The sequence below is a fragment of the Lissotriton helveticus genome, chromosome 7 (genome assembly GCF_964261635.1).
Source record: "Lissotriton helveticus chromosome 7, aLisHel1.1, whole genome shotgun sequence".
In the NCBI taxonomy this organism is placed as follows: domain Eukaryota; kingdom Metazoa; phylum Chordata; class Amphibia; order Caudata; family Salamandridae; genus Lissotriton; species Lissotriton helveticus.
In genome coordinates, this window is record NC_136068.1 from 303,693,123 (window position 1) to 303,719,494 (window position 26,372).

Below are 26,372 nucleotides of genomic sequence, written 5' to 3' on the forward strand. Positions count from 1 at the left end.
GTGCAGAAGTCAGTTCATCGTAATCTCTAAGGAATTCAATCCACACTGATGAATGGAAGCATCTTGTCTTGTGATTTGTCATCCCATCAGTTCTCTGCTAGAACAGGCTACTGTTATTTCGCACCCCCTCTTAGATTGCTGTTGTGCCCATTTGAACAATATTGCAATGGGAGCCAATCTGTCCATGGTGGAACAACATCTGTACATAAATGTGCTGGAGCTGCTATGAATCCATTACTCCTTTCCATCTCATGAAGTGCAATTCAGATTCTGCCAGAACACACCACCACCACCACCATTCATTTTATCAACCGAGCGTTGTGGGGTCGTTATCCAAGTATTGATGGAGGGGAGATTCGCCTGTGTCGGTGGCCTGCAGCAATGAGGGATTTTCCTGGGCATTGATCATCTTGCAGATTCTTTTGAGGTGAGAGTGGAAACTCTCAGCCTTTTCTCTCGCTGGAGGACCATGAATGAAAACTACACCCCAAAGTGAGCTGCTCTTTGTCATGTTTGAGTTTCGATAATTGAATCTCCTTGGCAAGAGTTGGTATGGATAGTCTCTTCAATTTTGTGCCGTACACTTTCCTCTATAAGATTCTCTGGGGATGCATTCAGGTCAATTTTATCTTGGGATCTGCTGTTGTGTTTCCATCAATTCTGCTTGTGTCAGTATTCCTGGAAATGGTGCCAAGGATTGAACACATTGAATCCTTATCCCCCCACGATGGCCAAAAAGAAGCGGTATGCTAATCTGTTGGCCCTCAGCCCCAATTTCTCCTCCCCCACACAGAGTGGATCTGCGTTAGTAGCAGACTATCCGTTCCTCCATCCTAATCCTCAAATGCTAGAGTCACTTTGTCTGCCTGGTGAAGTTTTTGACTTCAACATGGCTGGTAAGAAATCTGCTAAGAAATCAATTTATGTGAGTCCCTGGAACAAATTGTTTCAGTGGTGCATTTTGGAGGGCCTAGACCATTTTTATCACTGCCTGTCCAGCATTTTGTGATTTTTGTTGTCTCTTATGCAACTGTAGCTGGCACCGGCTACAGTTGAAAGCTATTTGACTTCCCTTCTGCCTTCAGCGGTCTTGAACGGCGATCCTTGATTAGGTCATCACTAGTGACACATTTTTCAGAAGGTTTATTCTCTTTGTGTCCTTATAGATTGTTAATCAAAAGCACTATTAAAGCCGCTGGTCTGCCACACCCTTCCTCTCCTCCCAGGGGGCCGGGACCGTAGACCATGTACATTTTTGTCACCAGTAATTCTGAATTTTAAAATCCACCCACCCTCTGCAGGATATAGGTCCCCCTGTCTGGGTACCTGCTGCATCCACTTCCTATCCAGGTGCCTGTCCTCAGATTGATCCCCCACAGTTGCTGATTCCCACTTTATTACCAGAGTGCTGTCCCCCTGCACCAGTACCCATGGTGTCTGTCTGTTGCTCTTGTCTCGAGTTTCAAGTGGGGCCCTGGTCTCCTTTCACTTGAGCGGATTCAGTGAGTCTCTTGCTCCGCCCAGGAACACCATCCCAAAGTTCCAACCAGGCCACACATCCTCTGGCTGCTCAAAAAATGTATTTTATCTTCTGCCGCCACCCGCAGCCTGCCTGGATATAGTAGCATGTAGTGGAAATTTAAGGCAATACACATTTTCTGCTTCACATCGATGATCATATTTCTCCTTGTCTGCACCTTTCTGATGTAGTAAGGGTAAATAGCTATTTTCTGGTTATCAAAGTGGACAGATCTGACCTTCCTGGCTGTTGTTAGGATAATGTTACTGTATTTCTAATTGAAGATCCAAGCTATGAGCGCCCTCAGAGTGGCCCTTGGAGGCGGCCTCACCACTAAGGCCCTGTGCGCTCTCTCGACAGCAAACATTAGTGACAAACCCTGGGCTTGAAGTGTGTGTTGGAGCCAGTGCTCCAAGAAGGGCTCCGGCACAGTGTGTTCCATCAGTACTGGAAAGCTCAGGAACCGCAAATTTGTACTATGTGAGCGCCCTTCAGCCTCCTCCACTCTGTCCTCAAGCATCTTCATAGTCGCCATCATCTTGGACATCTGGTCTGAGGGTTTTCACTTCCATCTGTAACTCTCCCATCAAGTGCTCCGCTGATTTAACCTTGTCAACTACTCTTGCAAGTCCATTATCTCAACTTAACTTGTGCCTTAAGGTAACTATAACTCGCAACCCTGCCATGCAAGGTTTTCTCATCAATAAATTCATTGCACAGATTGCAGTGATATTACAAATGGTGTCATAAAAGATGTAATATGTGGGGTAAGTAGCAGTGCATGGAGAGGCCACAAGTTACTTACCTTAGGGCATGAGTTATAGTTACTGTAGATAACTATAACTCAATCAATCAAACAAGATTTGTATAGTGCCACTTTTCACCCGTGAGGCCAGGTGCTTGGGAGGTACTGCTGAGGCCGTTCCAGGATTTTACGGCCAGGTGGGAGAAGGAGTGATCACCACTTCTGCTTCTATGGATGCTGGCATGTGGGCTAGGGAGAGGGAAGTGGAGCATAGTTGTCTGATGGGTTGGTGGAAATTCACTCTGTGATTCAGGTAGTCTGCCCCTTGTTGGGCAGGGCCTTGTAGACGTGGGTAAGAAGTTTTGATTGACACCATTTCCTTAAGAGGAGCCAGTGCAGACTCTTGAGGTGAGGGGTGATGTGGGTTCAGGATTGCACATGGTGTTTGAAATAAGAATAAAATAACTTAATTTACCTACTGCTGTGGTGCCGTGACTTCTGTCTAGAAGCGTGGAGACGAGAGAAATCGAAGCAAATATATATATATGAAAACGAAATAGGATTGAAATTCACCCACAATATAAGTACGAGTGAAGTAGTATTTTTGGATACTAAGGTCTATGTCCACAATGGTCAACTAGAAACCACTGTCCACAGAAAAATAACAGCTACGAATAGCATATTACATGGACGAAGTTTTCATCCTGAAGTTTTGAAAAAGAATATACCATATGGTGAATTCATCAGGATGAAGAGGAACTGTTCAAATCAAATCGAAATGAACAAGAAATTCAAAGAAACTGCAAACAGATTCAAGAACAGAGGATACAAAAAATGTGATATAGATCGAGGTGAACAAAGAGCAAGAAAAAAGAATCGAATTGAAACATTGATACCGCAGCAAGAAATAAAAACCGAAAAAAACATGAAGGAACAGATTAGAATGATATTGACCTACTCAAAAGAAAGCCATAAAATACGAAAAACACTACAAAAATATTGGCATGTCCTGCAAAAAGATCCGGACATAGGAAAAGAACTTGGCCAGTTTCCTAAAATGACATTTAGAAAAGCGCCGTCCTTACAGGACAAACTGGTCAATAGTCACTTTGAAGAAAAGAAAAAGACTAAGAATTGGTTAGATGGTAAACGACAGGGTTTTACAAAATGCATGCAATGCAAGGCCTGCCAAGTAAGACGCAATCTATCCAAGATAAAGGATCCGAAAGGAAAAGTCTTCATGGTGGAAAGCACCATCACGTGTAAAACAACACATGTGGTGTACTTATTGCAATGTTTTTGTGGAAAGAGGTACATCGGAAGCACCATCTGTCCCTTACACAAGAGGATACTGGAACATATCCGAGCAATTGAGAACTGTGACTTAAGTTATGCTATGGCCAAGCACATGCTAACCCATGCAAAAGAGAAAAAGACATGGAAGGATATGACGTACTGTGGACTAGCAACAGTGCCACTAAAAGAGAGAGGTGGAAATAGACTGATGACCCTACGTAGACTAGAGTCCAGATTGATCATTCGATTTAAAACAAAAATTCCTGGAGGACTAAATAGCGATGAAGAACTTTATGTGCACCTTTGATTAATCCTAACATCCGAATAGACAATCTGGTTGGAAACAAGATACATGGAGGTCTAACATGCAGAATGTCCAAATGTCTTAAAATTAGGGCACTTAGTCCCTATAAAAGATTACAATGCGCTATACGATAAATGCTAAGTTTATTAACAATGAGAAATTACATACCATCATACTAAGGTTGGATGTGTTAATATAACTAAGTGTATCTCATTTAGAGATCACGTAGACTTGGGTATAATGAGCGCAATCTACACATGTAAAAATCACATACATGTACCGATACCAGTGTTTTGCATGCAACCATGTTTATGCCGTAGAAATGATATAAATAAATGAAATAATTGTGAATGTAACTACCAGTACCATAATGCACCATAACAATGCTAGCATGATTTTCTGGTAAAGACAAAATGTGTAAATTAATAACATAACTACCAGTACCATAATGCATCATAACAATGCAAGTATGACTTCCTGGTATAAATGTGGAAACTAAGAAGGGACAAATGTTTGTAACCGTGAGCAAGATCGAAAGATTGAAACGCGTTGGTTAACAATAAACCTGCTGTAGAAAAACATCCTGGTGGAGTGCGAGTATAATTTCAGTTGGTGGCAAATTAATTGCAGGGAATGCCCGTCCCTGAGACTCGCACCGGCTGTGAGAAGTGTGCCCTCGGTAACGGGATTACGTTGGTGGCAAATATATATATATATATATACATACAAGATTACATGTATGGGTGATGGTGATTGGGTGGGAAGTAACAGCAGAGGATGATGGAATATTTACAAATATTCAAACATGTTGGGGTAACACATGGGTGGTTTTAGGAATAATAGAATTCCCAATGTTAGACTAATGTTCTGATTTATTACCTTTGCCTCAAATTGTGAAGCGCTCTGATATCCTTCGGGATCAAGTTTGCGCTATATAAAACTTTATAAATAAATATGAACGCACACACACACAACCCCACACCCCCAGGTGCCCACACTGGGGGAACTCTTTTAATAGAAACAGCTGGGAGTCCATTTTGTTTTTAAACTTTACTGCGGATTTTCTGCAATATTCGTGGCAAAATTAGAAAGAAAAAAACTTTTTTTGTCCCAGGCCGGGTCCTTCTGGGACCCAAACACCAGACCTAGAGGGTAAGGGTGTCGCTATCATGCTCCGTTCTGTGTTTTTTTTATTTTTGTAACTTATTTTAGGACTCGGGGCTAAGTCTTGATTCCTAAGATGGCTGTCACCACTTCATAATTGAGGTTGTTGCAGCCAATCAGATCTCAGCTTGAGATCTGTCAGGATCTGCGTAGGCTCGGCATCCCTTGATATAAAAAGCTTTTGAGCATTAATTGCTCAAAAACTACTGAACAGATTTACACCAAAATACAAAAAGCCCTCTTCAATTCAAATTTAGCTTTATTCGAGTTTAGGCGTTTAAAATCACAAAAGCATAAACATTTTAAAACATTTGATATGATCTTCATACATTATCTAGTGCAAAGTGGATATTGTGCATTCAGTTAGCTTACATAGTAATAGTGGCCAAGCAATTAATCACATCCATTTAATTCATTTGAAGACACGTGGAGGCAGCACCAAATTCAAAGTAATTTCCAAAAGCAAGAAGTAGTGTAAAAATGTTTTTTTTAATTAATTTTTTCTTTTTTTCTCAAAGGTGCACAAGACAGCCAACGCGTTTTGCACCCCAACCTTGGGAGCTTTGTCAGGGCAAGATCAAGTGAACTGAAACCTATGTGGGTTTCCAGGTCAGAAAGTATGGCTTGATAGGCGCTGTATATAGATATTTGACTTGAACGGAATCCAGTTGGACAAAGATAGTGCTCGGAGAAAAATAGAAATGACTAATTACTCCACTTTCGAGTCCAAAAAAGGTCAAGGGGGCCATAAGTAGTTAGTCAAGTTGCAATATTGTGCAGAAACCTGTAGACGTCACATGTATTTCATATTCATATCGGAGAGTTTCGTGGGGGCCTGTCCGATTGTCACCATAACGTGAGACCCGATAAATTCTGCAGCTTATCAAGGACTGCTTATTACTGTGATGGCATATATACTCGCCGATACAGCACACAAGGTAGGGTTGAATGTTGAACGTAATCAGGGTCATTTGATGTTGGATTACCGACCCTTCATTCATCTCCAAGCCAGCTTGGGGTAGAGGGGTTGGCCTAACGGCTAAGGCGCTCGACCTCTGACCTGGGGATCTGGGTTCGAGTCTCGGTAACGACGCCAATAACCCCCTGTGATTCTGGGCAAATCACTTAATCTCCCCGTGCCTAAAATATGAAAGTGTGTCCTCATGTAACGTAACTGGTGCTATGTAAAGCGCTCTGATAACTGATTCGGTTTGGTTCTAGTTCGCGCTATATAAAACTCAAAAAAAAAAAAAAAAAAAAAAAAAAAAAAAGCTCTGAGAGACTCTTAAGTGGGATGGACAAATTATTTTGAGCTCCTTTCTAGGGATGGTACACATTTTCTCTGGTGAAAAATAGTAGTCCGGATGTCCTATGTCATGAAGAATTTTTTTTACATAGTTCAACCACGTAATTTTACCAGCATGATCCAGATTCATTGCGTCCCTGATTATTTCTCTATTTTAACTTGTGCTGCTAGTGGTCCATACACGATGCCATAATAATACAGGTTGCAGTTTTTATAATGTCCGAGACATGCGAAATACCCGGCTCGCTGTGACAGTTAAAAACCAGAAAAACTAGCCGGAACAGCTAAAATAAATCTAAAAAAAGAATTTTCCACTCGTTGGAATAAAGAAACATCATGGTAGTCCCACACGCCAGACCCAAAAATCGCAATGCTAATACATTTGGCCAGATAAATCTTAAGAAGTAAGATTAGAGAAATTAGCAACGGCAGCGGTTGGCTTCATAAATAACAGGCTCCTACTCCTCACCGCCGGGCCCCATGAGCCAGAATTTGCGAATAAAACACCCAGATATGTAAAAATGTTTATGGAGTCTACCCTATTAACCCCCAGATAAATGCGGTTACATTTCGGTCTCCCCTTCCCAAATGTCATTACAAATGTTTTTTTAGCATTTAACTTCAGTCCTAAATTATCCATGAAGCAGGAATACGTTTTAAAGGCTTTCTCCAAACCCAGCTTCGTGCGCGCCATCAGGACTGCGTCGTCCGCGTAAACGAACGCAACTATTGGGCGTTTACCGACTTAGGGGGGATCCTGGCGCTGCTCCTTCAAGCTCCTGCTCTAAGGCGTAGGTATATAGGGTAAAAAGGAATGGCGCAAGGACACACCGCTGTCTCACCCCGTTTTCTACGGCAAATAGCGCGGTGCATTCACTGTTTGTACCATAACGCACCTTAGCTGAGGCCCCAGAATATGGTTGCATTAGGAACTGGATTATGACCGGGTCAATCTTCATGTTTTTTAATATACTCCATAGTTTATTATGTATTACGCAGTCGAATGTAGCAGTTAAAGCCCTCTTTCTAGACCCAGATCTACCATCCCCCGACATTTATTTGCAAACAAGCCCCGGGGAGGTGGTGGTCCCTGGTGCATCAATAAACCCCGGGGAAGGGGGGCCATGCACCTTCCCTCCTTTATTATTTAAATATACCTGGCCCACCTAGGGGCCGAATATTATCATCCGAATCCGCGGATCCCGCCGAAAATCTTTTTCTGGGATTCAGCTCATGCAGAATCCCAAGATGGCTGCCAACCTTTTCTGGTTTGAAGTGTTGGCAGCCAATCCGATCTCAGCACGAGATCGGAAAGGGTCAGGGATCCTTTGCATCCCTATATATAGAATTGAACATTTCTTTAAATTACTCCACAACTACTGAACTGATTTACACCAATTAACAAAAAAGTCACCTTCTGGATCAAAAGCTACCTTTCTGCCAAATTTGGGGTAGTTCCGTTCTGCAGTTTGTGCTGTAGCCGTGTCTAAAGTCCTTATGGAAATTAACATGGGGGAAAAACGTTTTGGGACCCCTCCCTTTTTCTCGCCCCTTCCTTGACGGATCACCCAGGAATTTTTAAGGCAACAGCTGAAGTGAGTGACGTACTAGTTTTGAAAATTTCTCAGATCCACCAAGTGACGCCAAAGTTATTGGTAAATAAACTCTTCCTGTGGATACTACATCCTAACTATAACTACCACCAGTAGTGTTTGTTTGTGTGTGTGTGTGTATATATATATATATATATATATATATATATATATATATATATATATATATGCAAAAAAGAAGGAGAGAACTCTGGGTAGGTCTCAGTTTAGGTGGAAAGCAGCTCCTGTTAGAGCACTCTCAACACCAGCGACACTCTAGATCTGCTCACCTCAAATGTCTGTTTTTCTATCAAAGTTTTTAAGCATAGGATTAGACAGTGCTATCCATGCCGAGATAGAAAATGACAAAGTCTTTCGCCATTTAAACAGCAAAGTCTTTAAGCATAGGACTAGTACAGTGCAGTCCTTGCCGAGCTGTCAAATAACAAAAGCCATTTATCACTCCAGGCACAATATTACAGCTTTGAATTGGTAAAATACCAACTCAAGCCAACCTGAAATTAATAAGCAAAGTCTTTAAGCATAGGACTTTGCTGTTTAAATGGCGCTGCTTTCCACCTAAACTGAGACCTACCCAGAGTTCTCTCCTTCTTTTTTGCATAATTTATGCGTCACTCTATGCCTGAAAGGGTTTTGTTTTGTTTTTATATATATATATATATTCACTGAAAAAACCATAGGTTTCACACCAGTTATAGTTAGGAATTAGCATTAAACAAACCTATTAAGTTCACTGAAAAAACCATAGGTATTTTTCTTAGTATCAGTATGAGTGTTTGTATGGTTTGGTGGGGGTATTACTTAGCACATAGATGCATGAATGACTGACTCTCTCTCTTTGTATCTGTTTTGAAGACAGTATATGTGCAGGACTGTATGGGTGGATGAGTGTGTATATGTGTGTGTTAGTGAGTGAATGACTGTCTCACTAGTGTCTTTATCGGTAACTACATATGTTTTAATCTAGTATATGTGAATATTGATGTATATAAGTGAGTATATGTGAGAGTGAGGGATTGTAAGAGTTCCTGTTTAAATTAGTATGTGTTTCTATAAGTGATTGTTTAAGAGAGTAAGTATGTGTAAGTTTCCTTAGAAGTAAAGTGGTAGTGTGTGTATAGCTGTATATGCAAATAAATGGATGTTCAATAGTTTATTTGCATGTGTGTGAGTAACTTTTAGATGCCTGTCAGTGTGTAACAGGATGTATAGGTGTATCACTACATATGATGAGTGAGTATATGTATGAGTGACTATATAGAACTGTTGGTGAATGAGTGGTTGTGTATATAGATGGTGGAATTATTGAATTGGTTGTTGTAAGTGGTATGGGTATCTCCATTTTTTTGAAAATTTTAGTTTCTATTTTTGAATGTGTTTCAAGGGTTACATTACAGTGAAAGGAGGTCTCTCACTCTGTCACAAGGATGGTGTCATCAGTGATGTCATGAGTGATGTCACTGACCATGTCATGAGTGATGTAATATGTGACGTCATCAGCAGTGCATTGCACGCGCAAGTTATAGTGAGTCCAACTAACTATAACGTGGGAATTTTAATGGTTTTATGCGAGTAAAACTTCCAGCTAACTATAACTGGTGTAAAACCTATGTTTTTTTCAGTGAATTTAATAGGTTTTTTTAATGCTAATTCCTAACTATAACTGGTGTGAAACCTATGGTTTTTTCAGTGAATTTCAATGGTTTTTTAATAGCAAATCTTTATAGGTATAAAAAATAATAAATTTTAAAACGAATATTATATTGTATAATTATGTCAATTTTTTTTATTTTTAACCTCTGGGCGCTCCCGGGGTGCGTACCGGTGAACGCACGGGTAAGCGCAATGTTAATGTAGAGAGAAACGCAGTCTAATAAATAGAAGCGCGCCGGACACCAGATTCGTTGGAATCTAATTATCTAATTATCTGGTGTCCGGCGCGCCTCTATTTATTAGAAGCTGTTGTTGGATGTTTATGGAGGTTGTCCGCCCCCATGCGCCGTGACTGCCTTGGTGTGGGTCAGTCTCCAAGCGGACATCTTTCGGTGGATTTAGGTGAAAGGAGAGTGACCCGCCAGCAGTTTGTCAACCAGCAAGGCACGGAGTTCCAGCCAAAAGGTCCACGATTAAACTGCTGGCAAAGGACTTTTGAAAGACACCCGTCTTTCTTATGCGGATTCTAGGACATGCAGGTACAGCAATGAAATGTAAATGACAGCTGTGCAATTACTGAGCACAAAAAAGAACGGACTTTGAAAGTATTCAAGTGTATTCAACGGTTCAATGTTAAAATATCAGCTTTTTGGCAAGAAAGTGAACATTTATCTTTCAATCTAAAAAATGACGAGAACTGCTTTTAAAGTGCATGATGGGATTTGTAGGATGTTGGGGACTATGAGGAAACATTGTAGTCTGACAAGGGCGTATAAATCACGTGTCTGCGCCACAAACCCATTGATGATGGCTCACCTTTGAAAAAAGCTACCGATGTAGCTGAAACGCGTCAGGAAAAGCATTATTTAGCTGTCATTTTACAGAATAAAGAACCTGTTGATTCCAACGAATCTGGTGTCCGGCGCGCCTCTATTTATTAGAAGCTGTTGTTGGAGATATATATATATATATATATATATATATATATATATATATATTTCCTACTTGCGGTCGTCATTAGGTAGTTATAGTTAGCACCTAGTTTCCATAGGAAAATCATTTTTTGCTTTGGCGTCATTTGACCAATCTTGATGACATTTTCCCAAAAAAGTGTCAAGGCAAGTTCTGTTTAATGGAAAGTTTGGAGGTGATTCGTGCAGTGGGAGTGAGAAATTAGGGAGCAAAATAATGTTAATTCCCTTAGGAAAATTTAGCCACAGCTACAGCCCGAATCGCTGAACAGACTTACACCAAATTTGGCAGGGAGGTAGATGTTGGTTCAAGGAAGTGCCTTTTGCTTATTTGGTGTAAAATCCATTCAACAGTTGATGGGAAATTTAATTTCGAAATTATAATGATATCTCTGGTCGCGAATCCTTCATGAAAAAAGACTAGCTCAGGCAGGGAAATCGACTGCTCTCATTGGCTGCCAGCACTTCAGATATGAAGTGCTGGCAGCCGTCTTGGGACTTTGCTTCACCGAGTCCCAAAAAAAGTGGAAATAAAGAAAAGGGGGAAGGCTAGGAATACCCTGATCCCCAAGCCAAGTTCCATCAGGATGCGGGAGCCAGGTGGGACTGCAGGGGCCTTCAGGCTCCCCCCATGATCCCCCTCCCATTAAGGATTATAAAAAAAAATGAAAAGGCCTCTCCCCAGGGATGGGGTCCCGGGCCAAAATTGCCCTTCCCTTTTATTAAAAAAAAAATATATATAGGTCTGGCATCGAGGGATAGGGGCCCCAAGTCTAAAAACGGCCCGGGAGGGGGGCACTCGGCCCCTTCCCTTTGAATTGTGGAAAAAATAAATAAAGGCCAGGGAATGGGGTCCACGTGGCCGAAATCAGGCTGGAAGGGAGGGCCGCGTGGCCCTCTCCTATTTGTAAAATCTATATTTTTTAAAGGTCAGATCCAGGGGAATGTGGTCTGGGACCCAAAATGGTCCAGTGAATGGGGGTCACTTGGCCACCCTTCCTAAAAAAGAAAAAAGTCAACAAATAAAAGTGCCAGCAACTCGCTGGAGGCATGCCCCCTTTCTCCACTACTGTGCAAACGTACCTCCTGGTTGGGGGATGAAGTCCCCTTGGCTGCTGAGGGTGCTCAGGGGCCAGGAAGACCTCCTGTTACCTCCAGTAATCCCCACATAGTGGGATTGATGAGAGGTGGTCGGAAGCCATGCCCCCTTTTTCGTCCACCTTGCAAACGCGCCTCTCTGCGCACTGCTGGTGGGGTAATAAAGTAAAGGGGGCCGTGTAGGAATACCCTGACCCCCCAGATATGGTGGTGTAGGGCGGTCCCAAAAAGACACTGCTGGGGTTAAAAGCATTTTAAAAAATTTAATTTTGCTGTAAATTCACATGTAGATCGGCAGCAAAATTGGAAAAAAAGATGTGCAGGCTCCCTGGGGCCCAAATCGGCCATTCATTTTAATTACAGCTGTTATTATTATCACTATCATTATTGTATACGAAGTCATCCAGTAATTGTGGCTTCCTGAAGGAACATTGTCATTTGCGCCCTTGTGTACTATTGGGAATTATGTAGACTGAAGTATTTCAAAGGCATTACATTCTTCTAATTTTCTCTATGATCTCTCCTTTCAGGGATTCCATTTACTATTCATTTGCTGAAGTGTCATCCGATGAGGAGACACCACCCACACAATCAAAAGATAAAGACTTCTACACGTTCTCGGGAGAGGAGTGGATCCTACCACAGAGGTATGAGCATATGTTGTGGTGGAGAGGAGACCAAAAGAGCAAGTACAGGGAAGGGGAGAGGGTACACAAGAAATGCAATATGGGAATATGATGCACACCCAAGAAGGCGAGTGGTTTGAAAGAGAAGGTGTTGAGAGGAGTCTTAGTGCACCCATCACAGGGGGGCATAGTTTGGGTGGCATTGAAGGACACAACTTCCGGCATACTCTGCACCTGCCTCTGACTGCCACCTCCTAGCCACATGCATTGTGCTGACTAGTTCTCTCCTCATAACTGGAGAAGTTTGTCCTATTAGGTCTGTTGTGTTACAGACAACACAGAAGAACTACTCTTTGCAGAAGATGGAGCAGTCATAAGCTGTAATTCCAATTGTCTATATCCTGCTATACCTGCATTCATTACGCTTGCTCCAATCCAGCCAAAAATACCTCAATCTCATATAACCCACTTTTTACGTTTTGTTCACATTCACTCTTTCTGAAGTATTATTGCTTTATTCATTTCACAGTAATGCTGTTGCTTTCTTCCTCATTGACTGCATTATCCAGTATCCCCTCATTTCACACGTCCATACGCTGTCTTTTTTCAGTGCCTTTGCAAAAATACTACTTTCCAGACTTTTTCCTTCTCTGTTAGTGCTGCTTTTGTCCATTTGATTTTTCCATGTAACAATTGATTATATTTGTAGCATGTGTTGGCTGCAGGTGCACATGCTATTCACCCTCATGCCGTCTAGTGTTGGCCTTAGACTTCGCAACGTATTTTTCTCCTCGAAGTCTTATGTTGCTGAAGTGATGCCGAAACTCGTCCTCTTCGAGTGAAAAGCGCATGCTTAACAGCTCCATTGTTTGATTCTTTTTTTCCGCAATTTGGTTTGGATGGAGAGCCCCATAGCTCTGTGCAATACCAGCATCCTGACGACTTACGCGGAACGGAAACTAACCGGTACGACCAAACTTAGCACAGCTCTTCGACTTCGTAACCGGCCACTGGCTTCTCACTTAGATGACTGTCTCAAGCGTGTTCCCTCCTCCGCATCATGGAGAATGCTCGACCTCAGCTGATGGAAGGTATTAAAGACAGACCCTTTCAAAAGTGACAACAGTGCGGGCGAGTATGCATACTCAGACCAGCACGATGTCTGCAACTTTTGCTTATCGCCGGAACATAACAAACAGAATTGCACAGCCTGCTACCTGTTCAAAAACAAAACTCTTTACTCTCAACGCGACGGATGTCTAGCTCACACCATGGAGATGGTGGCATAGGCATAATTCTCGACAGAGGAAGAACACAGCGCAGGTGGCGAGGAAGAAGACGGGGCCAAAGGTGGCGCCATCTTTTGCAGTCCACACTACATCACATGTGATGATCAGTGCATGGAGGAGTGACAGGATAAATCCTAGCCTCCATCTCTGGAATTCCTAGATGATCACACGATTACAAGAACTCATTCGAGGATGAAGACAACTCCAAAGGCCTTGAGTACCCAGGGTCATTAGACCTACAAATACACAACGCCATTATCTCCAAAGCCCACGGAACACCGCTTTGTGTGCCACAACCTTCAGGGTCTGGCCGACACAAACAGACCATTGGAACCGAGAAAGGACAACAGTGCTATTGAACCTAAACAGATTCTGGACCAACAGGGAAAAGTGGAAGGTGGCGTACACCTCCCAAAGCCGAATCAGCACTCTGTGCTGACAAAGCTATTGATGCCTACGCAGCCCTTGACGCTGGTCAACCCATCAGCATCACTCACTCCGGTGCTGGAAAAATCTCTGGATTCACGCAAACATACCCCACACACATCATCAGTGCTGACGTCCAAAAGGCTGTTGATGCTGGATAGTGGATCAGCTCCACCGGAGTATCAAACCTAGAAAACCCATAAGGACTTGCCAAATAAGAGAGCCCATGACACAGTCCACACTGATGCAGAGGGTAATGTCTTAGAAAACCTCCAAGGACTAATGGACAGAAAATGCCTTTTAAAGATAGAACATTTACCTGAAAAACCAAGCAACAAACGGACGAGTTAGAACAGTCTTCAATCTCTGCCTCCTCCAAAGAAAAAGATAATGGAACACAAACCAACTAGCCCTATGCCTCTTCACACATTACCACAATCGGTGTCACTGTTGTCCAAACACTCAGGCGACATAGACAGAGGGAGCCCTACACATTACACTCATGACACTGACTTTCAGAGAGTGCCCCCAGGTAGTAGAGACCCTTGGGATGCATATGATGATGTTCCTCCAGACTGTGGCATCGATGTGCCGGTCCCAGTCAAGGCATCACCACCAGTTGACACCACTTCTTACCATAAGGTTTTACAGCTTGCCGCTGACTAGCATAATGTCCTAACGCACACCACAGAGGAAGAGGGTGATTTTTTAATAGAAGCGCTCTCCAAGACTGAGTGTTCTGTTCGATATTTACCTGAGATAGGGTCAATTCTCTGAGATATTTAAAGAAGCAGTTAGGTCAATGGCATGAACACTTTGAATAGAGTGCATGTACAATCCTTCTTCCAATGATCCGCTCTACATTATGGGACACCCTACAGCTGATCCCCTAGTGTTTGCAACAGCTAGGAAAAGGACAGCCTCCCAAAGTACAGGTGACACTCCTCCTTTGGACATAGAGAGAAAGCATATAGATGTGGAGGGGAAATGTGTGGCAGTAGGACACGCCAATCATTGGCGCATGCCAATTCAGTAGGCCTGCTGTCACTTTAGAACAGGGCTACCTGGGATGACATGGAGGAGCTGGTACAATATTTTCCTGAAAAATATCAACAAAGAGCTGAAGACTAATTTCTGAGGGTTCGAAAATCTCTAATAGGTGCCCCCTGGACAGTGCGGATACCGCTGGTCGAGGAATTCATTTCCCACTTATACTAAGCAGACCTACTTGGCTGCACATCTCAGGATTTAAACCCAAGGTTCAGCAACACCTCTTAAACTACCTTTTGATGGGGAACACCTCCTTGGCCCTGAGGTGGATACTCAATTAGGAAAAAAAGATACAGAAACTGCAAAATCCATGGAGGCATTGCAGTCCACAATACCTAGGCAGCAGTACTGTTGCAGGTTGGAGGGCAGGAGTGCAGCCAAAACTTCCACCACTGAAACTTGGTGTTGCCAAAAGCAACAACAAGTACACCACCGGAAAATTGCTAGGGGCCACTATAGAGGAGGATATAAAGGAGGTAGCCAAAAAAGGTAGCAGTAAAGGTACTCTTGGAAAGGGAGCCTCTTCCTCTAAACAATGACTCCCCACAAATTACCCCCGATCACACGCCACCTGTCGAGGGAAGATTGCTGCAGTTCCACCAACAGTGGCCATAAATAAAATCTGACCAATGGATGCTGTCCATCGTTCAGCACGGTTACTGCTTAGAACTCACTTCTCACCCCCCAAACATTTCACTACGCTGACAGACCCTCAACATCTTTACTTTTGCAAAGAGGAGGGAAAAGCTGTGTTGTCAAAAGATGCCATTGAACCCGTTCCAAAAGTACACCTCAGCAGAGGCGTGTTTTCCCTATACTTCTTGATCCCCAAAAAGGACGATATGCTGAGACCAGTACCAGATTGCTGCCCACTCAGTCATTACAAATCCTTTGTGACCAATGTAACTCGAAAGATTGTCCTCCTCAGAACAGACAACAAGACAGCAATGTCCTACATACAAAAAGAGGGGGGGGGCACCCATTCAATACAACTGTCTTGCTTAGCTCCGGAGATTTGGCATTGTTCTCTTCACCATCACATTCACTGTCTAACTGTCTAGCAGAATTATCTCCCAGAAGTGGACAATTCTGTGTCAGACCTGCTCAGCAGGATGCAGCAACATGTCCACTAGTGGGAACTTCATCCACGAGTCATTCAAAGCTAGTTTCAGCATTGGGGGAAACCAGGCATGGACCTGTTTACCACAGCAGAAAACTCAAAATGGCAAAGCTTCGCCTCCAGGTACTACCACCCACTGCCCCTAGGTAATTCACTGTGGATAAATTGGTCAGATAATTGCCTTAGCTTTTCTGCCTTTCCCTCTTATTCGTTATCTTGTCAGGAAATTCAGACAAACCTCTATTTAGATGATCCTAGTAGCTTCCACTTGGGCATGACAGCCCTGTTACACAACACTTGTGAAACTATCCCTAGTGCCTCCAGAGAGGCTTCCCAACACCCCAGACCTTCTCACTCATTGCAGCGGCAAAGTCTGGTATCCCAATCCCAAACAACTCAACCCCACAATTTGGCTCCTGAAGTCAGAGTTTGGATACTTATAGCTACTTCAATGTGTATGGACATTTTTAGAGGCAAGGGGCCCAACAACTAGAGCCTGCTATTCAGCTATATGGAAATTGTTTATCCATTACTGTATGGATCAGCACATTAACCCTTGTGCTTCCACAGTACAACAAATAGTAGGTTATCAACTGCACCTACATAAGTCAAGGCAAGCTTATACTTCCATATGACTGCACTTTGCTGCAATTACAGCTGGTCTGCAAAATTGTAAGCACCAGTCCCTTTTCCACATACAGGTCCTTAATGCTTTCATGGAAGGTCCTAAAAGAATAATTCCTCTACGAACACCACCAGTCCCATCATAGAATTTAAATGTGGTACTTAAAAGACTAATGTCCACACCTTTCGAACCATTACATTCCTGCCCACTTCAGTTCCTGTCATGGAATGTTGCTTTCCTAGTGGCTGTCACCTCACTGAGAAGGGTTAGTGAGTTACGTTCCCTTTCCATAGAAGAGCCTTAATTTCAAGTTTTCCAAGACAAGGTATGATTACAGACAAACCCCAAGTTTTTCCAAAAGTCATCTTCCCTTTTTACTTAAATTAGACACCTGACCACCCTGTGTTTTTCCAAAACCAAAGACAGTTGTGGAAAGAGCACTTCATACGCTGGATGCCAAAATAGCTCTTATGTATTACATTGATGAGACTAACCCCTTGAGGAAAACAACAGTTGTTCATTGCTTTTTCCAACTCTAGAAAGGGAAACGCATTTTTCAAAGCAGGAACTGTGCAATGAGTAGTAAAATGCATACAATATGTTACAGGAAAGCCAAACATTGACGGCAGTCAGTGCCACAAGCACATTCTACTAGAAAGAAAGCTACTTCTATGGCTTTTCTAGGGAACATTCCTTTAGCTGACATTTGCAAAGCTACATGGAACAATCCACATACCTTTTACTAAGCACTATTATGTGACTGTCCTGTCCAAGCAAGGCAACAGGCGCTTGTTGGCCCAAGTGTTAAAGACTTTATTTCAGACATCTGCACCATCTGATGGGTACACCCACTGCGAGAGGAAAGTCTGTGCATAGCATGTGTTTCTGGAGCCAACACATGCTACGAATAGAGTGTTACTTACCCTGTAAGCAATATGTACATATTTTTCATATTAGCAGTACACATATTATGCCTAATCCTTACTATATCTCCACTTCTCTGTATAATGGCAGTAAAAAATGAACAAGAAACAATAAGGCCGTTAGGCATGTGCATTCACTTGAAGAGGAGGAGTATTGACGAGTTGGGGGTTAATGTTGTTTGTATTTGTTTCAAAAAAATGCAAAATGAGACCGAGATTCCATAAGGGCGATACGGCTGCAGTATTACAATGAACCCAGAACGCTGACTCTTAATGCCTTGGTGGAATTATCCATGCTATATACTCTTGCTAATGATCATTATTTACGAGTTCAGCTACATTGGCTATTATACTGGTTGCGGCCGGCCCTCCCAGTGGGTTGTAGGCACACCGCTGTGTATATGTATTATGTGCAATAAAGGTCTACCAAAAAAAAAAAAAAAAGTTAGTGACAAAGATTTTGATGTGAAAAACAAGTCGTAAAGTCTGAGCCCAACACTAAATGGCAGAAATGTGCATAGCATGTGAATCTGCAGCACTACACGCTACAAATAGATGCTTATAAGGTAAGTAACATACTCTTTTTTCCAGTCAGACAGTTTTGTCCCCCTCCCAGGTTTAGGTGTTGGTTTCATGTGGTATTCTGATAAGTTCCTTCTCTGATCAGTGCGGAAACCTAGAATTGCAAAGCGTCACATAACCACACAACCGCCTGGTTTCACAAAAATTGCTTGGAAGGCAGAAATCTGTATATTTATTGCCATTTTTCTGATTCGCTGATGTCGCATGCATGGTAAATACATCTCATTGGCATCAGCCCTCTGAGATCTATAATGTTCGAGGCATGTGAGCTGTGGATCACATGCTTTGCATACTCCTGCCATCTAGTGTTGGATCTGGATGTTTGCAAGTTGTTTTTCTTCAAAGACGTTTTTCCAGTCTTGAGGTAGGTGACTGCTCCTTTCAGTGATAGTGCGCATGGGCATTGACTCCATTGTTAGATTGTTTTTTTCCGCCATCGAGTTCAGACGTGTATTGCTGCGTTTCGGTCTCCAAACAGTTTCTTTGGGTTCCCCTCGGTGCACAATCCACTCTACCCGTGTCGGTATTGTTTTGAACGCCTATCCCACTTCTCTGTGTTGTGTATTCGTTGAGGAAAACCTCTATTTCTGATTGGAAAGCTTCGGGACGGTCGTCCGGCCAACTGTGTTGGTCCACCTCATAGTTGATGGAACGGACTTCATTCAAATTCTGTCCTCGGTGCCACGCCAAGTATCTGCAGACCAACTCGCACGAAGTGTGCAACTTGTGCTTGTCTCCGGAGCACAACGAACAGGAGTGCGATGCGTGCAGATCGTTTCGATCGAAGAAAACGCTCCACGATCGTTGGGCTCGACCTCGCGAAATGCAGAGTCAAAATGTCGAATACACGCCGAACATCTTCGGTGAAGGATCCAAGCATGAATTCGACGCACAAGAGTCCAAGGATGAAGAACTTGCATCTATTCCGGAATTGGACTCCGAGATGGAAGGAGATTTGCCACAAGGTCAATGTCCTGTAAGTATCGAACTCCCATTGCCCCAAAATCCACATCAGCCCAAACAAAAGGCTTTGGTTTCACCCCCGCCTTCGGCCCACTGTCGGCACCGAGAAGATGTTTCTGGCGCCCGCACTCCGACTTGGTACCGAAACACGTCACTAAGCCTTCTGGCTCGGGATAGAGTCGGCCAAAGTCTGGTACCGAGCCAAAACCTTCAAGCTCAAAACCGAAAAACGCTTTGGAGCCAAAATCATTGACACCGAAATCAAAGACTCCTTAGGAACCAAAACCTTCCACATAAAAAAGTCCTTCTACCCCGGCACTGAAATCTTCGGTGCAGAAACCGAAAAATGCTCCTCCAACGCAGCAGAATCCGATTTTCGTCGCCCCAACACCCAAATTGGACCCAAAACAAACTTTACATAAATCCAGATACAGGACGTGTTCTTACTGAATCGCCTCAAACGCAAACCTGAGTCACAAGACACCTTTTATCAGATTCCTTTGAAGAGGAGGAATGTAGGTACTAACCCCTCTCCTCCTCCCCCTCCACCACGTTCCACTGCACCATCTTCTCCAACTTTGGAGCATTTACCGTTACACCAACTAACTCTCCACCACCTGATGATTATGGAAATGGGGGGGGACAATATTTTACCAATAGATCCCTGGAAAGATTGCAACACTGATTCACCCACAGATAACGACCCAGATCTTAACCCAGCAAAGCCTTCCTCTCCTGACGACAATGGAGGATATCTAGAATTACTTGCTAGAGCTGCAGAATATCATGGAGTAGTTACACAAAGAATATCTAGAGGAAGATTTCTTATTTGAAACGCTAAGTAGCACACAAAAGGCTAGCCAGACTGTACCTATGCTGAAATGTATGATGAGACATGCCGATGATATTTTTAAAGACCCTGTGCGTGCTCGTATTCTCACCCCCCAGAATTGACAAACAAATAACCTGCTCCCTCTGATCCTGTCTTTATTAAAGGGCAGTTACCACTAGACTTCTTGGTTGTCTCTAATGCCCGTAAACGGGCCAATTCACAAATACAGGGGATGCTCCCCCTCCAGACAGAGTCAAAACTATTAGACACCTCTGGTTAAAGAGTAGCCATCCAAGCAGCAAATCCTTGGTGCATTGCCAACACCCAGGCCCTACTAGCCAGGTATGATAGGGCACACTGGGACGAAATGGAGCAATTGCTCTAATATCTCCCAGATGAGCACAAAGCAAAAGCTCAAGATTTAGTCCAGGAAGGGAAGCTCCTCTCAAATTCCTCAATTAGATGCGCTTTAGATGCTGCAGACCCTGCAGCTGGAGAAATGAACACTAGTGTGTTATTAAGGAGGTGTGCATGGTTGAGGATTTCTGGTTTCAAACCTGCGGTCCAGCAGTCTTTTTTTTTTAATACTCCATTTGATAAGGAACATCTCTTCAGGCCCGAAGTAGATAAGTCATTGGAAATAATGAAAAAAGATACAGAAGTAGCCATGTCGATGGGAGCTCTGCAGTATCCTTCTAATCGTGGCTCTTTTCATCGCTCCTTCTTCCGTGGAGGGTCAAAAATTGGTGAACAGTCACAATATCGAAGAAAAATATCGAATTGACAGAATATCGAGCTTTTTATATAGAATGGACAGAAGATCGAATTGCCAAAATATAGTGGTGCAGAATACCGAAATTCAGGTAAGAAATATCGATTTCCAGAATATCAAAGTTAGTAATATTGACAGTCCTAATATAGTTGTTAAAAATATCAAATTTGTTAGAGTTTTAAGTGTTAGTATACATGTTAAAAGTATGTATTATTTTTGGAATGTATGTTTGAATTTTTTTAAAGTAATGAATTTTATGTTATGTAATTTTTGCGTAATTTAATACTATAGTGGGTTGGGGTGTTTATAGGGGAATAGGGTGGGAAGTAATTTAATAATAGTTAATTAAATATACATTTTTAGGGATTATTAATTTTTTATTTAATTTTGCGTTTTAGTTCTGTTGTGGGTTTATAGGGGAATAGGGTGGGAAGTAATGTAATTGTTATTAAGTAATCATTTATTTTACTTTCTTGGTATTGATTACTTTATTAATTCATTATTAATTGTGATTATTTTTTATTAATTGGTAATTTTTATTAATTGATTGATCATTATATTAATTTTATTTAATTATTCGGAGCGGGTTGTGGGTTTATAGGGGAATAGGATGGGAAATAATTGAATTCTAATTTATTAATTATTGCAATTATTTTTGTGTATTGATAATTTACTGTTAACTATTTATTTGGTAATTTTTGTATTACTTAATTTTTGGTATCGCAAATTAATTTAATTAATCATTAATAGGTAATTACGTTTTTAATACATATTTATAATTAAATATTTTGTAATTGGTAATTAATTTTAATGAATGTTTTATTCGTATTGACAATTACTTTATTTTTATTTAAATATTAAATCATTACTTTCCCTACTGTTGCACTCACTGGAGTGGGAATAGTAATTTTAACCCCTATGCTAACCAATGCTTTCCCTACTGTTGCACTCACTGGAATGGGAACAGTAATTTTTACTCTCCCGCTATCCAACACTTTCCCTACTGATGCACTCACTGGAGTGGAAATAGTAATTTTAACCTCTATGCTATCCAACGCTTTCCCTAGTGTTGCATTCACAGGAGTGGGAATAGTAATTTTTACCATCCCGCTATCCAACGCTAAAATTATGTAATATTTTTTAATATTAAGATAATATATATATATATATATATGTATTTAAAAATAACAATGCCTGTTTATTTTATTTTTAATTACATTATTTATTATTTTAAGGTTATTTAAGCAGTTTTAAGTATGTTTTACTTAATTATATTAATTATTTTATTATTTTACATTACTTTTTAGACATTTAAAAAATTCGATATTTTTACAAACTATATTATTTACAACGATGTTTTGGATTCAATATTTTTGTACTTAACTGTTTGGAGATAGGAATTCAATATTCTGGCATTCTATATTTTGTCATCGATATTTTGCCAGGTCGATATTTTGCTCCTCGATATTCTGTCAGTGATCCTCAAAAACGATGTCCTCAAAAACTATGTCCTCAGATAATATTCCGCCTCGTACAAAGACAACGATACAGTAAAGGGGGTGGTGATGAACAGAGTATTCCGAATTAATGCAGAACACTCCTACCCAGTCAACAGATCAGGGCTTGATCCATCACCGTTTTTTAGCTCACTGCACCATCCCAGTTCAGAACCTGGCTATATGCAAATTAGTCTGTCCCTGGCCCAGTGCATCATGGGAACAGGGCAGACCAAACTACCAAGCCAATTCTTTCACTGGAAAGGAAACAAGCTTCCGGGGACCGGTTTCTGGCATTACAGCCGTCTTCGGCCCGGCTTGCTTGAATCCTGAAGGTGCAGTGAGCAAGGGACTCGCATCCGAGTATACCCTACCACGCCTATGGTGGCCAAAACGATACAGTAAAGGGGGTGGTGATGAACAGAGTATTCCGAATTAATGCAGAACACTCCTACCCAGTCAACAGATCAGGGCTTGATCCATCACCGTTTTTTAGCTCACTGCACCATCCCAGTTCAGAACCTGGCTATATGCAAATTAGTCTGTCCCTGGCCCAGTGCATCATGGGAACAGGGCAGACCAAACTACCAAGCCAATTCTTTCACTGGAAAGGAAACAAGCTTCCGGGGACCGGTTTCTGGCATTACAGCCGTCTTCGGCCCGGCTTGCTTGAATCCTGAAGGTGCAGTGAGCAAGGGACTCGCATCCGAGTATACCCTACCACGCCTATGGTGGCCAAAACGATACAGTAAAGGGGGTGGTGATGAACAGAGTATTCCGAATTAATGCAGAACACTCCTACCCAGTCAACAGATCAGGGCTTGATCCATCACCGTTTTTTAGCTCACTGCACCATCCCAGTTCAGAACCTGGCTATATGCAAATTAGTCTGTCCCTGGCCCAGTGCATCATGGGAACAGGGCAGACCAAACTACCAAGCCAATTCTTTCACTGGAAAGGAAACAAGCTTCCGGGGACCGGTTTCTGGCATTACAGCCGTCTTCGGCCCGGCTTGCTTGAATCCTGAAGGTGCAGTGAGCAAGGGACTCGCATCCGAGTATACCCTACCACGCCTATGGTGGCCAAAACGATACAGTAAAGGGGGTGGTGATGAACAGAGTATTCCGAATTAATGCAGAACACTCCTACCCAGTCAACAGATCAGGGCTTGATCCATCACCGTTTTTTAGCTCACTGCACCATCCCAGTTCAGAACCTGGCTATATGCAAATTAGTCTGTCCCTGGCCCAGTGCATCATGGGAACAGGGCAGACCAAACTACCAAGCCAATTCTTTCACTGGAAAGGAAACAAGCTTCCGGGGACCGGTTTCTGGCATTACAGCCGTCTTCGGCCCGGCTTGCTTGAATCCTGAAGGTGCAGTGAGCAAGGGACTCGCATCCGAGTATACCCTACCACGCCTATGGTGGCCAAAACGATACAGTAAAGGGGGTGGTGATGAACAGAGTATTCCAAATTAATGCAGAACACTCCTACCCAGTCAACAGATCAGGGCTTGATCCATCACCGTTTTTTAGCTCACTGCACCATCCCAGTTCAGAACCTGGCTATATGCAAATTAGTCTGTCCCTGGCCCAGTGCATCATGGGAACAGGGCAGACCAAACTACCAAGCCAATTCTTTCACTGGAAAGGAAACAAGCTTCCGGGGACCGGTTTCTGGCATTACAGCCGTCTTCGGCCCGGCTTGCTTGAATCCTGAAGGTGCAGTGAGCAAGGGACTCGCATCCGAGTATACCCTACCACGCCTATGGTGGCCAAAACGATACAGTAAAGGGGGTGGTGATGAACAGAGTATTCCGAATTAATGCAGAACACTCCTACCCAGTCAACAGATCAGGGCTTGATCCATCACCGTTTTTTAGCTCACTGCACCATCCCAGTTCAGAACCTGGCTATATGCAAATTAGTCTGTCCCTGGCCCAGTGCATCATGGGAACAGGGCAGACCAAACTACCAAGCCAATTCTTTCACTGGAAAGGAAACAAGCTTCCGGGGACCGGTTTCTGGCATTACAGCCGTCTTCGGCCCGGCTTGCTTGAATCCTGAAGGTGCAGTGAGCAAGGGACTCGCATCCGAGTATACCCTACCACGCCTATGGTGGCCAAAACGATACAGTAAAGGGGGTGGTGATGAACAGAGTATTCCGAATTAATGCAGAACACTCCTACCCAGTCAACAGATCAGGGCTTGATCCATCACCGTTTTTTAGCTCACTGCACCATCCCAGTTCAGAACCTGGCTATATGCAAATTAGTCTGTCCCTGGCCCAGTGCATCATGGGAACAGGGCAGACCAAACTACCAAGCCAATTCTTTCACTGGAAAGGAAACAAGCTTCCGGGGACCGGTTTCTGGCATTACAGCCGTCTTCGGCCCGGCTTGCTTGAATCCTGAAGGTGCAGTGAGCAAGGGACTCGCATCCGAGTATACCCTACCACGCCTATGGTGGCCAAAACGATACAGTAAAGGGGGTGGTGATGAACAGAGTATTCCGAATTAATGCAGAACACTCCTACCCAGTCAACAGATCAGGGCTTGATCCATCACCGTTTTTTAGCTCACTGCACCATCCCAGTTCAGAACCTGGCTATATGCAAATTAGTCTGTCCCTGGCCCAGTGCATCATGGGAACAGGGCAGACCAAACTACCAAGCCAATTCTTTCACTGGAAAGGAAACAAGCTTCCGGGGACCGGTTTCTGGCATTACAGCCGTCTTCGGCCCGGCTTGCTTGAATCCTGAAGGTGCAGTGAGCAAGGGACTCGCATCCGAGTATACCCTACCACGCCTATGGTGGCCAAAACGATACAGTAAAGGGGGTGGTGATGAACAGAGTATTCCGAATTAATGCAGAACACTCCTACCCAGTCAACAGATCAGGGCTTGATCCATCACCGTTTTTTAGCTCACTGCACCATCCCAGTTCAGAACCTGGCTATATGCAAATTCGTCTGTCCCTGGCCCAGTGCATCATGGGAACAGGGCAGACCAAACTACCAAGCCAATTCTTTCACTGGAAAGGAAACAAGCTTCCGGGGACCGGTTTCTGGCATTACAGCCGTCTTCGGCCCGGCTTGCTTGAATCCTGAAGGTGCAGTGAGCAAGGGACTCGCATCCGAGTATACCCTACCACGCCTATGGTGGCCAAAACGATACAGTAAAGGGGGTGGTGATGAACAGAGTATTCCGAATTAATGCAGAACACTCCTACCCAGTCAACAGATCAGGGCTTGATCCATCACCGTTTTTTAGCTCACTGCACCATCCCCGGAAGCTTGTTTCCTTCCCAGTGTAAGAATTGGCTTTTGTAGTTTGGTTTGCCCTGTTCCCATCATGCACTGGGACAGGAACAGACTAATTTGCATACAGCCAGGTTCTGAAACTGGGATGGTGCAGTGAGCTAAAAAACGGTGTTGGATCTAGCCCTGATCTCTTGACTGGGTGAGAGTATTCTGCTTAATTCAGAGACTCTGTCCCTCACCACCCCTTGTTGTAAATATTTTTGTCCACCCTAAGCGTGGAAGGGTATACTCAGACATGAGTCCCTTGCTCATTGCACCATCAGTATTCAAGCAAGCCGGGCCGAAGACGGCTGTAATGCCAGAAACCGGTCCCCGGAAGCTTGTTTCCTTCCCAGTGTAAGAATTGGCTTTTGTAGTTTGGTTTGCCCTGTTCCCATCATGCACTGGGACAGGAACAGACTAATTTGCATACAGCCAGGTTCTGAAACTGGGATGGTGCAGTGAGCTAAAAAACGGTGTTGGATCTAGCCCTGATCTCTTGACTGGGTGAGAGTATTCTGCTTAATTCAGAGACTCTGTCCCTCACCACCCCTTGTTGTAAATATTTTTGTCCACCCTAAGCGTGGAAGGGTATACTCAGACATGAGTCCCTTGCTCATTGCACCATCAGTATTCAAGCAAGCCGGGCCGAAGACGGCTGTAATGCCAGAAACCGGTCCCCGGAAGCTTGTTTCCTT

General features: G+C 43.1%; 1 protein-coding gene across 4 annotated transcripts in view; it reads left to right on the top strand.

The window, feature by feature from the left end:
• LPIN3 (lipin 3) overlaps positions 1-26,372 on the top strand; it is a 343,676-nt gene that overhangs the window by 182,112 nt on the left and 135,192 nt on the right. For all 4 annotated transcript variants that reach the window (XM_078652105.1, XM_078652106.1, XM_078652104.1 and 1 more), the window contains exon 5: positions 12,200-12,316. In XM_078652105.1, coding sequence (XP_078508231.1) covers positions 12,200-12,316 — 117 coding nt within the window. The remainder of the gene's footprint in view (positions 1-12,199; positions 12,317-26,372) is intronic.